Raw genomic sequence first — 21,840 nt, 5'->3', positions numbered from 1 at the left:
GGTTAACAGCAGATGTTGTTCTGTTGAGTTGTTTCAAGCATGCCTCACTATTCATGACCTATTTGAGCTTTTCTTGACAAAGATAATGAAGTAGTTTGCCTTTTCCTTCTCCAGTCGCTAATGGGAAACTAAAAACTGAATGAAATTCAGAGAGAATTAAATGTGACAAAGATTTGAGTTTCTGGTTAATAATTAAGGATTATCCTAATTTGTGGTTCTGAAGCTATGATTTGATTTTTATTAATAATTATATAAAATTTCATGGGGCAGCTAGGTGGTATAGTGGATAGAGCAGCAGCCCTGAAGTCAGGAGAACCTGAATTCAAATCAGGTCTCAGATACTTAACACTTCCTAGCTGTGTGACCCTGTGACCCTGGGCAAGTCACTTTCCCCCAATTTCCTCAGCCTATATATATATATATGTAGAGAGAGAGAGAGAGAGAGAGAGACAAAAACAGAGACAGAGAGACAGAGACAGAGACAGAGAGACAGAAAGAGGCCAAAAAAAGAAAAACATAAAGTTGTTAGACTACAAAATCTTACCTTCCAAGAAAAGTATTTTTGACATTGAAAATCAAAATCCATGGGAAATATCAAGGATAGTCTGAGATGATCCATTTCCAAAAGGGAGAAAGAACTAGTATCAACCAGCCTATTTTGTCCTGCATAGCAATTATTACTGGTAATATTGATACTATTTACTTCATAATTTTGTGAACAAAGTATATTTTAAGTCTCAAAGTATCATATAAATGTAAGTCATTACAAGATCATAGATTATCAGAGGTGGAAAGGAACTCAGTGGTCAAGTAGTCCAACGTGTATGTAAAAAATAATCTATAATAAATAGGCATAATAAAGAAATATCAAGTGAATAATCAAACATGATCATCTAGTCTTAGCATCAAATGAGGGGATATGTACTATCTTTTGAGTAAACATACTATTTTGATGCAGTTTTGATTATCATGATTTTTTTCTCTTACAACAAACAAATTTCTTTTTGCTGCTTTTATCACTCCTATTTTCTGTCCTTTGGGTCCAAAAACAAGAATCCAGGATCACATAGACAGTATGTGTCAGAAGTTGTTCTAAATTCTGAGGTTGACCTTTTATATATATGTTTCAATATTCTTCCAGAAATTGAAGACTTATTGGCTTAAACTTCGCAGGTTCCAAATTATAATATTTGCTTTTTTTCAGTGTTCTTATTCCCCATTGTATATCAAAGACCAACTAGAAAGATTTAGTAATCATGTCAGCCAGTTTTCTTTTATTTTTACTTTTGGATTCAATGAGGTAGTTCAATTCTTTCTTTGTGACCTTGGACAATCCACCTTATACCTCTAGAGCTTTAGTTTTCTCATCTGAAAAATGAGAGTTCTGAACTAGATGACATCTAATTTCCTTTGAACTCAGTATCTTTGATCCTATTAATCTATGAATCAAATCAATAAACATTTATTTAGTGTTTAAACTGTGTTCAAGGGACTGGGTTCAGTGTTAGTGATCCAAAGACAAAAGCATGCTAGTCTCTTCCCTCAATGACCTTACTTTTCAATAGAGTGATATAAAGCATGTATACAGATAAACAAATAAATGCAAATTACATTCCAAGTCAATAGAGTAGGGAAAGCAGGAACAAGGTGAAACATCAGAGAATAAATAGCCTTTAAAGTAGAATGAATCTCAGAAACCATCACAGACAAACCTTTCATTTTACAGATGAGAAAACTAAGGCCCATGAAGGTAAATCTCACACAATAGCAAATCTCAGAGATAGGATCTGAATCCCCTTCCCTGGATTCCTGACTTTACTTACCCTGAGAGTTGAAGAAAAGTATTCTAAGAGGTAATGGTAAGTAAGGACAACATTTTTCACATTAGAATTAGTCTAAACCAAAGCACAGAAGACCTGGAATGTTATGGATGGGAAGTGAGGTCAAGTGACTTGAATCCATTCTCCATTCACTACAGTATCTTAAACAGAGTAAATTATAAATATAATATTTTAAATTTATAAATATTGTGAATATTTAATTATAGATATTATAAATATTTGTTAATTGGCTTATTTAATTAGCAAACCCATTAGTGGCAACTAGATTATTTTCTATTTACTTATCTTGGATATCAATCTGTATTAGCTTCATATCACTTGTCTTTTCTAGGAAAAAATAATTTTCTTTTGCAGATGAAACCAAATTAAAATAGTAACTAAGAAGCCTTTCTGTTCTTTCTTACTTTTCTCAGTAATCAATGTGAGAAATAAGCTTATGTCTACTTTGGTCTTCATTCTTTTCCTAATCCCTTTTAGCTAAATAAAACTTTTTGTTGCCCTTAGCTTTCCTTACCAGGTTTGGAGCATTTATTTTATCATTATCCATTATATTGTGACAGAACTGAGTCACAATTCTATGATTAGTTGATTAGTCTATTACTTGACATTATTTCTATTTTGGGGGGAACATTTTGATTAAAAATATAAGCAAGTTAGTGAGTTCCCTATGCATTTATAACAGTAACATTAGACCACTTCCTTTTTTCCAGCTCACTGATTTTCTTCTTCCCTTTACATCTTCATAATTTCATTTTAAATAGCTCCCATTGCACTTGGGCTGACTTCCCTACAAAAATTTGGTTCAAGTTATCCTGACTATCCTTTCTCAACCTTTAGAACCTTCTCTCCTTAAATTCAGGGCATATGTTTTAGCCTATTCTCATCTTTCCTCTAAAACAAGCAGTAAGATGGAATGATTGTACCCCTCCCACCTTCTCCATTCCTACATGGATCCATTGTATCTTCCCCAGCTATTATATCTTCCTTATTAATAAGACTCGCATCCCAAACAAAATTACTGTTGCAATAGCTAATCTAACTTTTGAAGCAGAAAATTATAATGAAAGAAGGTCAAGAAAGTAATAACTTTTCCTGCTTTTAGAAGAGTGAATGCTCTAGGAGATACACTGGAAGTTGAAGGTCCAGATGACTATAATATCAGTTCTATTCCATCCTTCTTGATCTATTACCTAAACTTTTTGTCTTTCTTTTTCTCTGTATAGAATCTTGTTGAGAATATGTTTTTTTGTTTGTTTGTTTGTTTGTTTCTGCCTTTACTGATCTGCAATACATGCTATCCTTTACCCTCCTTCTTCTTCCCAATCCTGCCACACACCATCACCCTGGTTGATTCCTGAATGTCTGTAGCCTTTATAAATTTGTTCTCCCAACTCCTATGGGCACCAGCTAGTCAGGCTCCTCATAGTGCCAGTAGGGTTGCCACCATGGGGTTCTTGTGGTACTTACTAGTGACTCAAGGCTCTACACTGAGATATATTTCCCAGTATCAATCCTTAGTTAAACTTAATGATATCTTCCTTAGATCACTGATTGTCCCAGTGATTGAAGCCCCACTATCATTTAATTAAATTCCTTATTCCTAAGCTTCTGGTTACTAGATCTCATCTTTCAAAGCTCAAGGGGTTCCTCATCCGTTCCATCTCATGTCCAATGCACTTTCAGTGCAAGAATGAATAGATTCAACAGGTCAACCCTGTTATCACATACCACATGGCAGCACCTCAAGTGAAGAGATATATAACACAGGCTATTTCCCCACTCTGAAAGTTAGAATTTTGTTTTCTTCATTAGAGATAGAACAAGAACAATTTGGTCAGTGAATGCTCTTCATATACACATATAGTTTTATGTCAATTGTCAATCAAAAGTCTTCTTTTTATCATATTGTAAATGGATTAGTAACAGTTACCAAAAAATAAAAATAAAAACCCAGCATATCCCTGAAATAGAGTTGGGTTCATACATTCTGTGACACTGTGATCCTTCCAAAGTAGTTCACTAAACATTCCCATGGAGAGTTACATCAGACAGAGAATACCATACAGGTTTCTGAAGGCTGAGTCTTATTGGCCAGTCTCTCAGTAAGGTATATTTTCATAATATATATAGACATAAATCCTATAGTACCAAGTTTCAGTGATAGCTGTAAATTTAAATTTGTCTCTTCACATAAGAATCCCTAAGCCTAATTCATTTTGCTTGTGCATTTTGGGCATTTCTACATAAACATCTTTTGTGGATGGATTTTTTGATCTATAGTTTATGAGACGGATGAAATCTAGCTTGCAATAAAAGGAATGAATGCATGAAATGCATGAATTTCTACCTATTGGTTTAAGATTAAGTGCTAAAATGTCTGAAATTGGATACATTTATGATTTTGTATATACTGAAATCAGCAGTAAAAACTGCTATTGCAAAAGATACACTTCTCCAAGAGAAGAAATATTTGTATTAATTATAATGTATGGTTACTTTTTTGCTTGCTTATTAAAAGTATGTTGGAGGAATATTTCTTATCATTTATTTTGCTATGCTTGCCTTTTACTTTGAATTAATGTGTCTTCTGCTTGATCTAGTGAAAGAAAATACATTGATGGAAACTCATGAGTTATAATTTTGAAGGGCTATTTGCCTCTATATTATTTCACACATGGTTTTTTTTTTTTTTTTGAGATTGCATATATGACAAAGGTCCTTGGTGAAACATTATTGATACTCATCCAGGATCTCTATTTTTGGAAACCTACCCATTGCAAGGATTTTTCTGATTCCTTCCACATTTTTCTATTATCAAACAGTAGGGATTTCTGATGTAGTTTTTATTGACTTGATCATTTTTTTATTAGGATTATTATTATTATGTTTCAAGACCTCAATCATGTATTATTGTTTATCAGTATTCTTGAATTGTTGACATACTTATTATTACTAGGCTAAATGGTACCATGGCTATTCAACTACTGGAAAGTTAATATAGAATTATGAGATTGGTTCTTTATTACAGATAATTAGTTTGGAGAACACTCAACAGCTATAATGATCTTGCTATAATTCATAGGGTTTTAGCCATGTAATAGATACTCTGGAATAACTAAAAAAAATCGTACAGGAATGTAAAGGAAAAAAAAAAACCCAGCAAATCCATCAAGTAAATTGTCTTTAAAAAAAATAATGTATTCCAGAATACTTAAACTTATTATTGTCTTCTATCACTGACTAAGAGAAGATAGGAATGTAAATACTTAATGATAAAGCAACAAAGGATTGCAGTGATATAAGGGACCTTATAACCAAAGAAGCACCACTCTGAGGTGTTTGTAATTCAGAAATATCATCCCTAGTAGTTCATGATTCAGGTAAAAATGAAATTATAGAAACTCATGATATAGAGCCAGCATTGTCCTCATAACCATATAATGCAATGTACTTAGCCTAAGATACTTAATATATGAGACCTATTGAATAAATCTTTCTTCCCAGGAAAGCATCCTTCCCTAAACACTGACAGATAATTTGTTACCTTGATAATAACACAACAGCAGCAGAGAACTGAGGTGTAAAAATAATATAATTCCTCAGGTGCCTCACTTTAACTTTTTTTTTTCCTGAGGCAGTTGGGGTTAAATGACTTGCCCAGGGTTTTACAGCTAGGAAGTGCTCTATCCACTGCATCACCTGACTCTCACTAACTTTCTATGCTTCCTACAAATGTACAGTGTTGAGTATTTGAGGAAATTAAATGAGTAATCTCTGGGTTTAGTGACTGCTCAGGAAAAGAATGCTTCATTCATTAATACATTTTAACAAAAGGGATAGAAGCTACTAACTTTCTGCTACAAAAAAAAATTGTACTAAATCGATTTCAGAACTTAATAGTCAAAGAATCAGTCAATATTGAGTAAATAAGCAAGTAGCCATGGATTAGTATATGGTAATAATATTTGAGAGCACCTGATGATGACTAAACAGCAATTAAACAGCAAATTAAACAGCAAAAAAACAATCTCTAGATTATGCAAAGCTGATTGTTTTGGTGAGAAGATTCTGTATCAGCATAGCTGTAAGAGAAAGGCCAGCAATCAAGCAAAACAAATTGCAACTATTTTAAAAAAAAAAAAAACCCTCAGATATCATGGTTGAGACCAAATGAAAGGCATACTGCATGAATATAACGGAACTTTAGAAGAATTTCAGACAATAATTCAAATAAGAGTTTGAGTGGCAAGAGGGAGGGGGGGGGGGCAGGGAGATACAGGACAGAGGGAGATTAAGAGAGAGGAGAGAAAGAAAGCACTTCTTAATGATAGCAGCAGAGTAAAAAGAAGTTCAAAAGATAGACCTAGAGCTTTTCTAGTTAGCTGACTAGATTCAGATGTCTGAAGGCATGAATCATAAAAGAACCGAAATAGCCGGAGGCTATGATGTTTTCAGGCCTGTGAGCCTGGCAACTATAGCAGCAGCTCAACAGAAAAAAACACAATTAAAGACCTGTCCTACATGCCTGGAACAATCTTCTTCCTGACCTGTATGTGGAAATTCTAATTTCCTTCAATATTTATCTCAAATTCCACCTTCTTTAGTGGGCCTTTCCCAGTCTTTTCAGATGCCAGTGATTCCCCTCTATTATTATATATCTACTTTGTATGTTTTAGAGCAAGATATATCTCTTTATGAACATGTTATCTGTTCCATTTGAATGTAAGCGCCTTGAAGATATGGAATTTACTTTATTTTTTTTTCTATCCCCAGAACTTAGCATAGTACCTGGCACATAGATCTTAAAAATTACTGGGCTAATTGATTAATCAGACACCTGATCTATTTTGTCCTTATATGTGTGCTTATATCTATGTCACCTATTCACAAATGATTCACGCCTTTGTGCCCTTAAAGTATGATCCTTAGTCATGCATGTCCCTTGTGTTCCCCACCTCCCATTAGTAATATGCTATTTGGTGAGAGAATATATACCTGGTGTGTAGGGGGGGGGGGAGGCAGGGAGGAAGGTCTGCAAGATTTTATTATCCTCTTCAATAAAGTATATTTTGCTTTGGAAAAAAATACCTTTTGGCTTAATTTTTAAAATAAATTGGTAGAAACTAATGGGCAATAGTTTTCAGAGGATGTTGATAAGAAGAGCCAGAAACCTACAGTAATTTGTGGCCAACATGTGAGGGGAGCCCTGGTTGTTTCCTGAATCCAATGATTATGTCTATAATTTCAGAATAGTTTTGTCTGATTCCCACACTTCATCTTCCACTAAATTCATTGAACAAAATATTTTCTTGTTTTGCTATGTAAACACAACCTAGATGATTATAATGTAGAAGATCTTACACAACTTGAGCAATAAAAGTTTCTTTCCAAGGCATTTCACCATTCTGACAGCTCCAATGTCCAGTGCTAAAGACTTTCTTGCTAATTGTTATTCTTAATGACTAATCCAACATTAAAATGTAATTTGCTTCTTTAAGAAATCGTTCAATCCATGATATGCATGAACATGAGATAATGGCTTAAGATGAAATTCAAGGCTATAAATATGCCCCAATTAATATAATATTATTTCCAGATGTTATAGACTATGGAAAGCAAGAATAAAGATGACTTGAATTTTCTTCCTATAAGCATGACCAATACCACCAATGTTGCTGCCTTTCACACCCCTTCATTCCCACTTCCTATTTAAAAGAATCCAGTTAGTGTTTTCCCAAATCCCCCCCAAAGAAAAGATGATGTGGGTAGTGCTTTATTATGTTTAAATATTAATACGACAGAGACCCAGCATTTCCATGTGATTCATGAGGATGCCAGCTTTGACTTTAAATCAGAGAACTGTCTTAGCAATTTTTGCCAGGCCCCTTTTACCTCCTTATTCCTCAAACTATAAATCATAGGATTCAACATTGGTGTTAAAAGGGCATAGAACAGTGTGACCATCTTCTCCTGAAGAATATTGGGGCTTGAATGAGGCTGGATGTAAATGAAGATTGCCATTCCATAGCAGAAAGCTACCACTGTCAGGTGCGAGGCACAGGTATGAAATGCTTTCTTCCTTCCCTCAGTGGAATGGATCTTCAGGATAGTGGTGATGATCTGAATATAGGACAGCAGAACAAGGCAGAATGGGGTCATAAGCAGGATAATGCTGGAGACAATAATTGCAACTTCATTGGAAGAAGTATCCACACAGGCAAGCCTAACCAGAGCTAAAATTTCACACGCTATATGGTCAATGACATTGTTTGTGCACATAGGCAACTGGAAAGTAAAAACTGTATGCAATGCAGAATTGAGGGAACCACCAACCCAAGAGGCAGCCATCAGTCTGGCACATAACCCTCCATGCATGATGGCTGAGTAGCGCAAGGGGTCACACACTGCCACATATCGGTCATAAGACATTACTGCCAGCAATACAAATTCTGTTCCACCCATGGCTAGGGAGAAAAATAACTGTGCTGCACAACTTACATAAGGAATTGATTTCTGCTCTTTCAAGAAGTGGGTCAACAGCTGAGGTACAATGCTGGTAGCATAAGAAACATCAATAAGGGAGAGATTGGTAAGGAAGAAGTACATGGGAGTGTGGAGATGAGTGTCCAACCTGATTAGGAGGATTATAAGAAAGTTTCCCAACACAGTCAAAAGGTACATGGACAGAAACAGGACAAAGAGTAAGACCTGAGTACCCCAGTCACTAGACAGGCCCAGGAGAAAGAATTCATTCACCCACGTCTGGTTATTAATGGTTTCCATTAAATTGGGAGGATAATCTGCAGGGAGAGGAAAAAATAACAAGAGCCATTCAGTTAGGGAAAAACAAAGAATGGGAAAGCTTTTAAAAGAAGTATATTTTCCCATTTGGAAATCTATATAACTTGAGGTAGATCTGCTGCTTTGAATAAAGAGCTATTGAGAATAAATAAATGAATGCTCATGAAATAATGTCACCAACTATAAGAAATACTCAAGTGGAACCAGATCACCACACTAAGGGGATATTGTCAAGGAGTTTGAACATTGAAAAGGGATATGATTAGATGATTTTTAAAGTCCTTTTCGATCCTACAAGTTTGGTACCACTGTGGGTTAGCTATAACTTATTCTATTGCCATGAACTGACCTCTTAACCATGATCTGCTTACCTTCCCCTGTTAGGTAAGCCCATCACTTCCCATCTCTTTTGTGATTTTCCTTAATCCATCATCCCCTTTCAAGTATCCTCAATGGATTCCTCTTTACTGACTATGTCATTAGCCCACAAACATATTTGAGTTTCCATTGTGGTTAAAAAAAATTAGTCTCCTATAGCGTGAAACCATTCTGTTTCTCTTCACTTCTAGAAATGACAGTCTAAACAATCATTATTATACTTTCTTACAGTGCACAGTGAGCAATTTGGCTTCCAGGTAAACCACTCCACTATAATATCTCCTCCCTCCAAAGTTATGGCATGTATAATATAGTTAGAAGAATGATGGATATGAAGATAATGCAATTCAGTTCAAATAGCTGACTTTGAAGTCTAGATCCATAACTGTTTGCTTGATCTTGAGCAAATTACTTTACTTCTCTGTACTTTGATTTTTTTCATTTTTAAAATGAGGTGGTTAGAATCAATGAATCCTAGTAACTCTTCCTGTACAGAATGGGATAGGTGGTTCCTAAGTGTTTATTACAACTAATTTAATCCAGACTGATTCTATGATTCCATAAATCCAATGATCTTTATTCAGTTTTTATTGTCCTTGATCCCTCAATATTTGCCACACTTCCTGTTATTTTTATGTTATAAATCTTACTTATTTTTCTCCTACCTTTCAGACTACTTGTTTGTCTCCTTCATTATTTAGCTGTTCCTCCATATTTTATGATTTACTATCCCTACATAATTTTAAATGTATGTATTCCCCAAAGTTATGTTCATGGCTCTAGTCTTATCTACATAAATTTTTCCCTATATATCTATGTCACCTATTCACAAATGATTGCCCATTCTCATATTTGTCACTTCTGGATTAATTACTTTAATATATTTAACTACCAGCTTAATTTTTCATAGTTCTTCTATTTTATATTTTCAAATATTTCCTGGAAATTTCTGCTGACCTGTCTCACTAACACCTCTTATTTAGTGTGACCAAAGATGTACTTATTTTTTTTTCCTCAAAACATGACCACACAACTAACCTTTCTATTTCTGTTAATGACATCATCATACTATTAATCATCTAGATTTAATATATTAGAATCTTGATTACATCTTCTTCATTCCCTTTGTTTAATAAGACGTCATCTCATCTATTATGTTATGACTTATGTGTTTCCTCTTTTTTTCATTGCCATGGCAGCCACCATTATCTTTTCATTTTTAGGCATTTTGAAAGTCTTCTAACTGGTTTGGCTACTTTCACTCTCTTACTCATTAAAAACATCCCTCATATCATACGGCTGACTGAATAATTTTACTCATTATTTTGATTTTTTTTTTCAAAAAAAATTTGTAACTCCCTCTTGACTTTCAAAGAAATTTGTGATACTGGTTTTCGAAGCCCCAATCTGAATTAAATCTCTCTTCCTAGCCCTATATTTTACTAATCAAATAAATCCTATTTCTGTGTCTTTTTCTTCACTCTACCTTTATTTTCTCTGTCCCACATGCATAAGATATACCCCACCTCCATCTCCATTTATTGAAATCTTTCCCTTCCTTCAAGATCCAATTGCAGTGTCATCTTTTCCTTAAAGCCCCTTCTGAATCTTTTCGCTAAAAGTGATCTCCCTCTGAAATTTTTTATAGCACTTTCTTTGAACATCTCATTTTCCCTAATATCATAATTACAAATGTATATGTCTTTTTCCCGATTAGGCTTCTAATATATGAGGTCTAGATCATAGCTATCTTTGTATCCCAAGTGCTTAACCTGGTACCTTAAGCATTTGTGAATGCTTAATAAATGTTTACCAAATCTAATTTTTACAAATCTTTTTCATTTTTCTGATAACAGTAATAAAATCTAACATTTATATAGTCCTTTAAGGTTTGCAAAAAAAGTTTAACATAGAACCATTTAATCCTCACAGTTACCCTCTGAGATAGATCTTATTCTTATCCCCATTTTATAAATGGCTTAGTTGTTAACTGCTGAAAGGATAGTCTGAAGAATAGTCACAAAGAAGGTAAGCTGAGAATGACTATTAATGTTCAAAGCTATAGTTAAAATGTAGTAAATAAAATATGATTTTTATTTCTTACTTTGCTCTCTGTGTGAATCAGCCTATAGTACCTCATTTCTATAACAGTGTGAAGCGAAGAAGCTTGGTGGTTGGGGTATTTTATAAACCTACTTGGACAAATGATTCCTAATTATAGATTCTAGACTTAGAAGAAACCCAGTCTGATATCCTAATTTTCCAGATGAATAAACTGAGACCCAGGTTGCTAATGCAACTCATCTATATTTATATACATAAAGAGGGACAAATAAATTATTCAGACCCAGATTTTCTACTTCCAATTCCTGTGGTCTTTCCACTACATCTGCAGTTCAGTTTATTTGACCTTCTTTCACTGCCAACTGAATAACTAAAAATCAAGGAACATGAGTAAACATGGAGGCAGAAGAAACAAGTCCATCTTGTTTATCCTTGATCCCATTCCAGGGGAGCAGAGAAAACTTAATATTAAGTCAGAAGACCTGAGATAACTCCTGACTGGGTAATTCCCATATACATCATTTTACAGGAAGCTTATTTCTCCCTTCTGAGCCTCAATATCTTTGCGTGTAAAGTGAGAGGTATGGAATAAACAGTGTATATTCATACCTGTAATACCAACATTAACTAGTTTCAAGAGTAGAATTCAAAAGCAGGTCTCCCTGACTTCAAGTCCATCATTCTCTGTTTTTACTACATTCCTTCTAGATAAAATAATCTTTAGGGACCATTTTAAATCCAAATCCCACAATCTAAATGTTGATACCACTGAAATTGAATAACACAGCCCAACTCTCATTACTGGGCTAAACAAAAAACAGCATTGTGATTGCGAGACAATCTTTTCCTAGAAATGCATCTATTTATTCATTATTCCAGAAGTCACAGACATTTCAATGTCAACCACTTCATTATATCTATCTAAACTTCTGATCTTTCTTATTACCAAATCCCAGTGTTTGTCTCATCAAAATATCTTTAACAAAATTCCTCAACTATCCTTTGTAAAATCTTCACTGGATTGCCAAGAAACTTTTCACCACTTGTACATTTTAAAGTATTCAAAGAAGGGGCTTAACCTTAAATTCAAGAACCTCAAGTAAATGTTATAGATATGGTCCTAGTAATCTCAGTTATTTGGGGGGGGGGAATTATACAACAGAAAAGAGGACCTTATCTTTTGTGACTCTGGGCTGCTTACGTAGAATAGGTCAAGGCATCCCTGAGAGGCTGAGAGGTGTATTTCAACATTATCATTTTTCCTTTACCTCCAAATTTTGCTAAATATTCCTAAAATCACTTCATTTGATGTAATTATTAGTCAACTCTTCTGCTTAACTCTTATCTATTACTAAATAAGTTATCTGTAATGACTATTCTAAACCTGCTCCGGTTTCCTAAAAGTTGAAATCTCATTTCTATTTGTAAGCCGATGGCTTGTCTCATAATTTGTTAATAAAATCAAGACTCAAAACTTCAAACCCAGATAAAACTTCAAAGCCAGAATAGCTGGCTGTTCCACTTCTTGTTCCCTGTCCTTTCTGTCCATGTATATTATGAAGCTTTCAGTTCTTTTGTCCTGAAACATATATTATCATATTAACTTTGTGAAGATTAGCCTTTGTGAAGAGAAACACAACTATATATTGTGGTGGTGTAAATAGTTGAGTGTTCCAAAATTAAAAGGGATTCATAGGTCATTGATAATAATAGCTAACATTCATATAGGTCTAAAGTTTATCCTAACCCTACTTAATAATACCCAGTACAATAGGAATTTTTTTTTTCCTAGACTGGATTTTGAGCAGTTTTTACTCAATTGCAAAATTAAATGGAAATGTCTATTACTCTGGTCCAGTAAGAATGTTATATATCAAAGATCCTCTATCTTATTATTCCTTACTGTATTACACTATATTATTCTATGGATACTCAAGCTGTTTTTTTTTTTTCATTTTCCATAAAAAGCTGAATTAAGAAACTAATCTAGGAAGGAAAAAAAAAAGGAATAGGAAAAGGATCTTCAATGCCCTGTCTGCTCATGAAGCTTCAATTAGTGATTCTCCCCATTCCTTATTTTTTTTATACTGTGAAAAAATACACCCAAATAATATTAATTAGGATAACTGAATGTTTGAAATTAATAATTCTTCAACCTGTTCAATTGGATTTCAAATCCAAAGGATCGAGGATGAGTTAAAAAAAAAAAAAAAACAGCTGGACTTTGAATTTGTAAGAAGAAGGAAAAGACAGAAAAAGATGGAAAGGAAAGGAAAATATGCTTTAAATAAAGAATGGGACTGAGACAATTTTACAGGCATGTTACCTATTAATTATTAATAAAATTACCTATAATTAAATTCTGGATGTTAGGATGCTTGCAAAAAAAAATTTTTTTGCATCATCTTTATACTTATCTATTTTGGCAGTTTTTCTGGCCTTAAATCTTTATATATTTTTATATCTTTATATATCTTTATCAGAAGTCTCAACTTTCCAGGATGAAGACAGCAAAAAGAGTTACATTTTATAATTAAAAAAAAACAGGATAAAATTGCTAGTGAAATTCATTCCCAAACCTTGAAAGATTGGGGAAGACATACTTGAAAGAAGATGAAGAGCACATGAAGTCCAGTTCAATAGTTTGAACATAGAGTTCTCTCATTTTGGTAAAAACAACACTCTCTCTCTCTCTCTCACACACACACACACACACACACACACATCAGCATCATAAACTACCAAAAGAAATGCCCACCTTCAGATATAGATTCTTCTGAATCACAAAGGAGAGAAAATTTGACTGTAATGGATAATTAACTCCTCTGTAATGGGCAGGAGCATTTGCATCAACCAAGCTTTGGGGAATAGAGAATTCCAAAAGCACTTAGGTTAGAGATGTTTCCAAGATCTGAGTCTGACATCCTGTGAGGGCAATTAATGTGCCCTCTTCAGGATCTTGTTATCTTCTTATCTGATTTCATTGAATTGACTTCCTATACTAGACTCCATTTTCTAAAATAGGACAGTTTATCAAAGTGGACTCTATAGAAGGTCATGTTTTATTTTGATTTCATTTTTTAAAAAAAAAAAAGCTTCCTCCCTCATTAGACAGCTAAGGCATGGACATTCTCCTACAGTTTACTTTCATACTCTACCTTCTCAGAAATTCATTCCCTCCTCATTCTTTCCTTCTTGTGAGGCAATAGTTTAATTATGTATACAGATCCTAGAGATGAGAGTCATAGGTACTAGTTTCTAGTCTCAGTTCTGTAGAGGGCCTGAGCTCTGAAAGGTATACTTGAATCTAGGTCAGCATGGTGCTTATAGTTAAGTACCTATTCAATGTGAGATAATAGCTCTCCATGGTGATATAATGGTTGCTAGTGTTCAGTATGGTGTAGTGATGTAATTGTATTTAAGGGCTGGGACAACTGGGAATGCTCCTCAGCCACAGCTCTCAGTCACAGACACAAGAGAAGATGCCAGATTCCAGATTCCATCTTTGACTAGCCAAATGGCCCTCCTGCCTCCTTTACTCCTCCACTAAGACCTAGGACTCAGGCTAAATCAGAGATCCTCCAGAGAGCTAGTCTGGACTTTATAATTTCACATCAAGTTTTTCAGCACCTTTTAAATAAGTGATTTAGCCATTCTGTATCTTTTTTTTTTTTTTGTATTTAAAAAAATACCTAACTTTCATGGCTGTTTTGAAAACAGAATATAATAATATATTTTAAAGAGCTTTGCCAAGTATTTGTGAAATACAAGATATTACTAATATTGCCTAGTTAACTCAATATATATGATCATTTTTATCTTTAGGGATTTCCACTGAATTATTCTTAGTTAAAGGTATAGCCTCATACAACATCAGGATAAGATTTAGAATTTATGAGGCCCAAGAAACAAAAGTGTCCTGGGGTCTCCAGGTTCTGCACAACAGAAAGGATGATTTATTCATATTGGCAGTACATTTGGACAGGATCTTCTAAAAGGTAATGATTCATTTCTGCTCCAATGACCATAAAGAAGCAACAAGTCCATGCTTTCTTGTCTATATCCTGCCCCCAACCTTTACATTTTCTCACTCTGACTTAACATTTTGGTCATCCTTTCTTGACAGATCTAAAAAGTATGAGTGTCAGGTCAGTGGGCAAGCTCTCATCAAACAATATCATTGATGTTGATTATTAACATCACTCATCAATTAAATCTAAGTTCTAATATACAATACCAACCCACTGGATATTTGAAAATATCTGAAATTTTGGCATCACATAATAATAAATATGATAAGCTTATCCTTTGGTTCATGAAGACTAAAGGACACTAATCAACTGATTGCAATCATGGGGCTGAGTGAAGTTTCATTGGGTCAGGGGTCCTCAAACTATGGCACAGGCCAGATGTGGCAGCTGAGGACGATTATCCCCCACACCCAGGGCTATGAAGTTTCTTTATTTAAGGGCCCACAAAACAAAGTTTTTGTTTTTACTATAGTCCGGCCCTCCAACAGTCTGAGAGACAGTGAACTGGTACCCCTATTTAAAAAGTTTGAGGACCCCTGCATCTAGACCAACTGTTGTTACTACCACACCATACTTCCTATAGCTAGTTCAAAGCAGTAGCTCTTGAACCAAATTTTAGAAATGAGGTTTAGTGATGATCATAAGTCCTTTAAGACCTCTTTTATTTCTAAAATTATATAATTCTTTGTGCTATTGCTTCCTTGTATACTACATTCCATCAAACTATATGTATGAGAAATGACAATAGGCAAACTGATATAATTTTATATGAAGACTGGCAACAACTAACATTGTGATCCAAGGTGGGGAGAGAAGAAAGTATTAAAGTCATGCAATTCCATAATAGAGAACCATTGTTTTTTAAATATTCAAATTGATCTGTGATCACATCTCAATGTTTTCTCCAACAATGAAAAACATGTCTAATGCATTCCTAGCCTTTTTCTTATATGCATTGGATAGACAATATTAGCAAAAAAGCTATAAATCTAGAGACACAGATGTATACTATGGACCCTTAACTGCGTGATTTAAACTGGATCAGAGATATTTGAAATAATATAGTAATTGACATCACAGAAAGATATTTTTTGCATATATGACTAAGTAGAGAATTCTTAAACAAACAATAGATCAAGAAGATCATAAAAGTAAAATAAACAATTTTGTTATGTAATTTTTCTTAAGTTTCTAAGATGGAGTATTAAGAAAAATTGTAAAGTTAAAAAATATTTGCATTAAATATCACTAATAAGTGATATTTAATACAAAACAATTAACAGAAACACAAAACAATAAGATTTATTTCCCAATACTTAAATGGTCAAAATATATGAACAGTTTTCAAAAAAAATTGAAAATAATGAACATTTCAAGATATATTGAAGGTTACTACTAATAATTAAGAATAATTATAACTTTCTTTGATGCTTTATCTTCCAATCTGAAAATTGATAAATATGAAAAAAAATGGAAATACTCAATATTGGAGGGACTGAGGGAAAACAAGCACACAAAAGCCCCATTGCCAGAGTGATTAATTGATTCAGTCATACCAAAAAACTATTTGGAATTGTGCAAAAAAGTTGAATTAACCTTTAATACCTTTTGACCCAATGATATCTACTACTGAGCATAAATCCCCCAAAGACATGAAAGACATAAAAAATTATTATCATAAACAAAAATACTTATGGTAGTACTCTGTGGTGGTACAGAATTGGAAGCAAAATAGGTAGATATCCATCATTTGGGAAAGGGTTAAAAGGAAATCTTAGATATGAAAATCAGTTTAATATGTATAGAGATCTGGTCTTAGAATCTGTTTAAAGCTGGCATATATTAGCTATTTGACCCTGACATGGCTTTTAACCTCTCTTTGCCTTCTTTACCTTATTCTTAGGGTCATAGGTTAATAGATCTGAAATTGGAAGGGGCCTTAAAAGCCATCTTTTTACAGTAGAGAAACTAGAGCAGAGGTAAAAATTCCTTGCCAAAGTTCACACAGGTAGTAAATGGCAGAGCTGGAATTTGAATCTAGATCTTCTGACTCCAAATCCAATATACTTTTCACTGTATCACATCTCTTTCTCTCCTCCTTCCCCATCCTTCCCACACGTGGTAATTCAGGGATCAAAGAATCTCAATCAAGTTGACAAATTTTTACTAAGATAAACACCTACCCTGGGCTAAGCACAATACTAAAGGCTGGAGAGACAAAAGAAGGGCCAAATAAAGAAGGGCTTCTAATCTGGGTAACACAATGTAAATGGGTAACAACATGAAAATGATTATGTACAAGCTGGATTGTTGAAGTTCAAGCAGGACCCCCCAAAATTTGGGGTTGCAGAACAGTGTCACAAAATGTCTCAATTTGCAGGCTCAGACCCATCTCCAAGAGAAGGGGCAAAGTTTATTACAATTGTAATGGCAACTAAAGTGGGCTAAGTTCTAAAAGAAGTTAGCAAAAGACCAGGGGCAAGAAGATAAATTTATAGGAAAAAAATTAGAAAAAACAGGTGCTTCATGTCACTGGTAAGCTAAGTTTATAACTTAGAGGTGAAATTGAGGAGTGACCTGGTTCTGACTTTGTGCTCTGGGCAGAGCTCATGGGAGGAACCTCCCAGAGGTATTTTTAGTTCTGAAATGTCACTAAGTGGCAGGTGTCCAATTCTGTTCTGTGCCTGTGTGAGCTTTAAGCACTTCATTATTGTTGCTCATTAGTCTTAGAAGCTTTGTTATCACTGACCAACAGGCTTTTACCGGACAGCCAGCAACATTTGCAACAGTAGCATGCTGGTCATATAGAGTAAACTGGGACAAGATAACCTATGAGAATAAATATATCATTTCCAACTACATCATTCCTAAGGCCAGGTGGCCTTAGGGTTATTGCTAAATCCCCTCTAGAAGCTGTACCACATCGGGATCATACTAGATAAATTGAGATAAACTTGGAAGGAAGTCACTAGCATTAAGAGAAATGGAAAAGGCTTCTTATAGAAAATAAAGTTTTACCTTGTACCTGAAGTCAGAAGATGGAAATAAGGGAGAGGATTCCAGGAATTGGATATACCGGGGAAAACATACATGATCAAGAGATGGAGTCATGAGAGGAACAGGAAGGAGGTCAGTGTCCCTGAATCACAGAATGAAAAAGAGTTCATATACTCCAACTTTTCTTACATTACTTAAAAGAAACAATAGCATAGAGATTTTAAGTAATTTGTCTAAGAACTCATTTTCTCCAAGACTGATGTTTTTGTGATCATAAATTGGGCCATCTTTTGTCTTAATTCTTACATTGCCCTTAGTCAATGAATGAGCTTTGTCTCAGATAAATTGAGGCCTGTCAAAAACCTTAATTTAGAAAGGCCAAGGTTATCCATTTCATTCTAGACCATCAGTCAGTCATCTTGACTTTGTCTTGCCACTGGAGATTGATAACTCTGGAGGAGAGAATAAGGCTGATGACTTTGCACAACTGCCTCACATAAATCCAATTTGTTCTCAAGTCAAGACTCACCCTCATGGTGTCTTTGGTCCTCTTCAAGAACAAAAGATAGATAATAACAATAGCCAATATGAGAGGCAGGATTTAAACTAGAGTCCTCTACCTTGAGAGCTCTTTATAAGGTACAGTGAATGCTGTGTCATTACAAAACAAATGCCAATTTACATTGTAGAAGTTTCCTCACTGGGAGCTCCCTATACCAATGCTTTGTATAGTTAGAAATGAGGGCTTAATGAAATTCACAGAAATTTAGGAAGAGTTATATAAACTGAGATAGAATGTATAAAAAGAATCAAGGAAACAATATGCGCAATAACTACCACAGTGTGAATGAAGAGAACTCCAAAAGGAAAGTAAATTTGGAGTACATTTTAAGACATATGATGATTCTGGAGAAGAGATCATGAAATTTACTTCCCCCATCCTCTTCATTTTAGGGATGTGAGGAGTTATTAGAAAACTATATAGTAATAAGGCTTTTTTTTTTCTTTCTTACTAAAATGGGTGTAGTAGTAGAGGAGAAAGAGGTATTTCCCCCCACTCCCCAGAAATGACTGAAATATAAGTTAAAAGGAATCAAGAAAATATTTTTTAAGATGAATGAATGAATGAAATGAATAAAATTTGAGTGCTTAAATTGATTTCTAATATGAATTCCAGGTTTAATATTGAGCTGTAATAAGAGATAAAGAATTCATTTGCACAACTGCTCTCTTGCTAAGAGAACCAACAGAAGTTAATTTGACATACAGACTACAGTATATAAATTTTACGTGACACTTCACCTAGAAATTATTGCTGTAGTTTCTTGTTTAAAAAAGGAGGCTTTGTTTTTTTGTGTGTTGGGGTTTGGTTTAGTTTGGATTTTTTATGAGGAAAGTGAAAAATATTTCCTTGCAGATAGAAAAATAATCTCAGGGTTTCATCCTGAAGATGTAATAATATCATAGATGACTATAATAGCTCCATTCTTAATGAAAAAAAAAAACCCACACAAAATGAACTTGTGGAAACTACTAGTATTTAAAATTAATTGTGAACATGAAAAAATAAAAACAGACAATGAGTTTTACAAGGCTAAATAAAGCCTAATGAATCTAAACAATCATTGTAGAATGTACCTATTTTGATAGAGATTTTTTTGTAAAAATGGAGATTAGAAAGAGAAGACTTTCATTATTAATCAGAGAAATGCAAATTAAGACAACTCTAAGATACCACTACACACCTGTCAGATTGGCTAAGATGACAGGAAAAAATAATGATGATTGTTGGAGGGGATGTGGGAAAACTGGGACATCGATTCATTGTTGGTGGAGTTGTGAACGAATCCAACCATTTTGGAGAGTAGTTTGGAACTATGCTCAAAAAGTTATCAAACTGTGCATACCCTTTGATCCAGCAGTGTTACTACTGGGATTATATCCCAAAGAGATTATAAAGAAGGGAAAGGGACCTGTATGTGCACGAATGTTTGTGGCAGCCCTTTTTGTAGTGGCTAGAAACTGGAAACTGAATGGATGTCCATCAGTTGGAGAATGGCTGAATAAATTGTGGTATATGAAAATTATGGAATATTACTGTTCTGTAAGAAATGACCAACAGGATGATTTCAGAAAGGCCTGGAGAGACTTACACGAACTGATGCTGAGTGAAATGAGCAGGACCAGGAGATCATTATATACTTCAACAACAATACTAGATGATGACCAGTTCTGATGGATCAGGCCATCCTCAGCAACGAGATCAACCAAATCATTTCTAATGGAGCAGTAATGAACTGAACTAGCTATACCCAGAAAAAGAACTCTGGGAGATGACTAAAAACCATTACATTGAATTCCCAATACCTATATTTATGCACACCTGCATCTTTGATTTCCTTCACAAGCTAATTGTACAATAATTCAGAGTCTGATTCTTTTTGTACAGCAAAATAATGTTTTGGTCATGTATACTTATTGTGTATCTAAGTTATATTTTAATATATTTAACATCTACTGGTCATCCTGCCATTTAGGGGAGGGGGTGGGGGGGGGTAAGAGGTGAAAAATTGGAACAAGAGGTTTGGCAATTGTTAATGCTGTAAAGTTACCCATATATATATATCCTGTAAATAAAAGGCTATTAAATAAAAAAATAAAAATAAAAATAAAAAAAATAAAAAAAAAAAGAAAGAGAAGACTTTAATTGCCCTTATTCAATGCACCTTCCTGATGGAACCTTCCCTGTTATTGCTAGGCAGAAATTAATTTCTCCCTACTTTTATAATGTACTGATTCATTATTCTGTATTTTATTTAGATAAATATGAATCTTATCAAACCTGTCCATCTTTTGAACTTCCCTACTACTATCAGAACACCATCATGCTTCTCATCACTCAGGTTCACAAGCATTGGTTTTCACTACACAAATCCAATCAATTGCCAAACTGTCATTTCAATTCTGACCCACGTCTCTTATTAGTTTCACTCTCTCCATTCACATGGCCACTAGCTTAGTTCAGGCCTCTCTATTACTCTCACTCTAACTATTACAGTAGCCTCTATTTGATCTTCTTTTCTGATCTTAATCATATTCCAGACAAATTTCTAATATATAAAACCTTGCCTTACAGAGAATCAAATTTGACCTATTCTCCAAATAAGGAAAAGAAAAAAATCCTGGATCTCCCAAATACTTGGTTTAGTAATTATTTATTTTACACCAAAAGCATATTTGTGTGGGAAAATAAGGACTTGTGTATAAGGAAGACATTTGAGATAATTATAACTTTAGCAATTTCTCAAAAAGCAATCCAACTCACTCTTCCTCTCTTCTTAGTTGTCTCCCTAGGTAAGTTCCCTCCCAAAATATTTCTTTCATTTTGTATATGTTTTGCATATAATTATACATGTATATCCTGATTCCCCTAGTAGAATGTAAGCTCCGTGAAGAAAATTGATATTGTCTCTGGATCCCCAGGGCTTAGTATAGTACCTAGCATGTAAAAAAAAAAAAAAAACAAAAAAAACAATAAATGCTTGATGAGTCTGCCCCATACTTACATCTAAATAGACTGAGAATGATATAAAGGCAAATACCTTGTATTTTCTAAAATGTTTACCTCCCTTCATATCTATCATTGTATTCTGAACAAAATTGTTTTTGTATTGAACCTCTATTCTGACAGAGGAGAGGATATTTAATATGATCTTGTAGATACTATT

The 21,840-nt window shown here is 34.2% G+C and overlaps 1 protein-coding gene across 1 annotated transcript; it reads right to left on the bottom strand.

The window, feature by feature from the left end:
• Positions 1 to 7,618: 7,618 nt before the first annotated feature.
• LOC100922493 (olfactory receptor-like protein OLF3) lies at positions 7,619 to 8,624 on the bottom strand. Its single transcript, XM_003771714.2, has one exon. It carries the CDS (start codon positions 8,622 to 8,624, stop codon positions 7,665 to 7,667), a length of 960 nt encoding a protein of 319 aa, XP_003771762.1. The 3' UTR covers positions 7,619 to 7,664.
• Between the last annotated feature and the right edge of the window lie 13,216 nt (positions 8,625 to 21,840).

This window comes from Sarcophilus harrisii, chromosome 5 (genome assembly GCF_902635505.1).
Source record: "Sarcophilus harrisii chromosome 5, mSarHar1.11, whole genome shotgun sequence".
Taxonomy (NCBI): domain Eukaryota; kingdom Metazoa; phylum Chordata; class Mammalia; order Dasyuromorphia; family Dasyuridae; genus Sarcophilus; species Sarcophilus harrisii.
This window is presented reverse-complemented; position numbering and strand designations above follow the sequence as displayed.

Excerpts from the sequence above, each read along its gene's own strand:
- LOC100922493 (XM_003771714.2), bottom strand. The coding sequence starts at position 8,624 with ATGGAAACCATTAATAACCAGACGTGGGTGAATGAATTCTTTCTCCTG.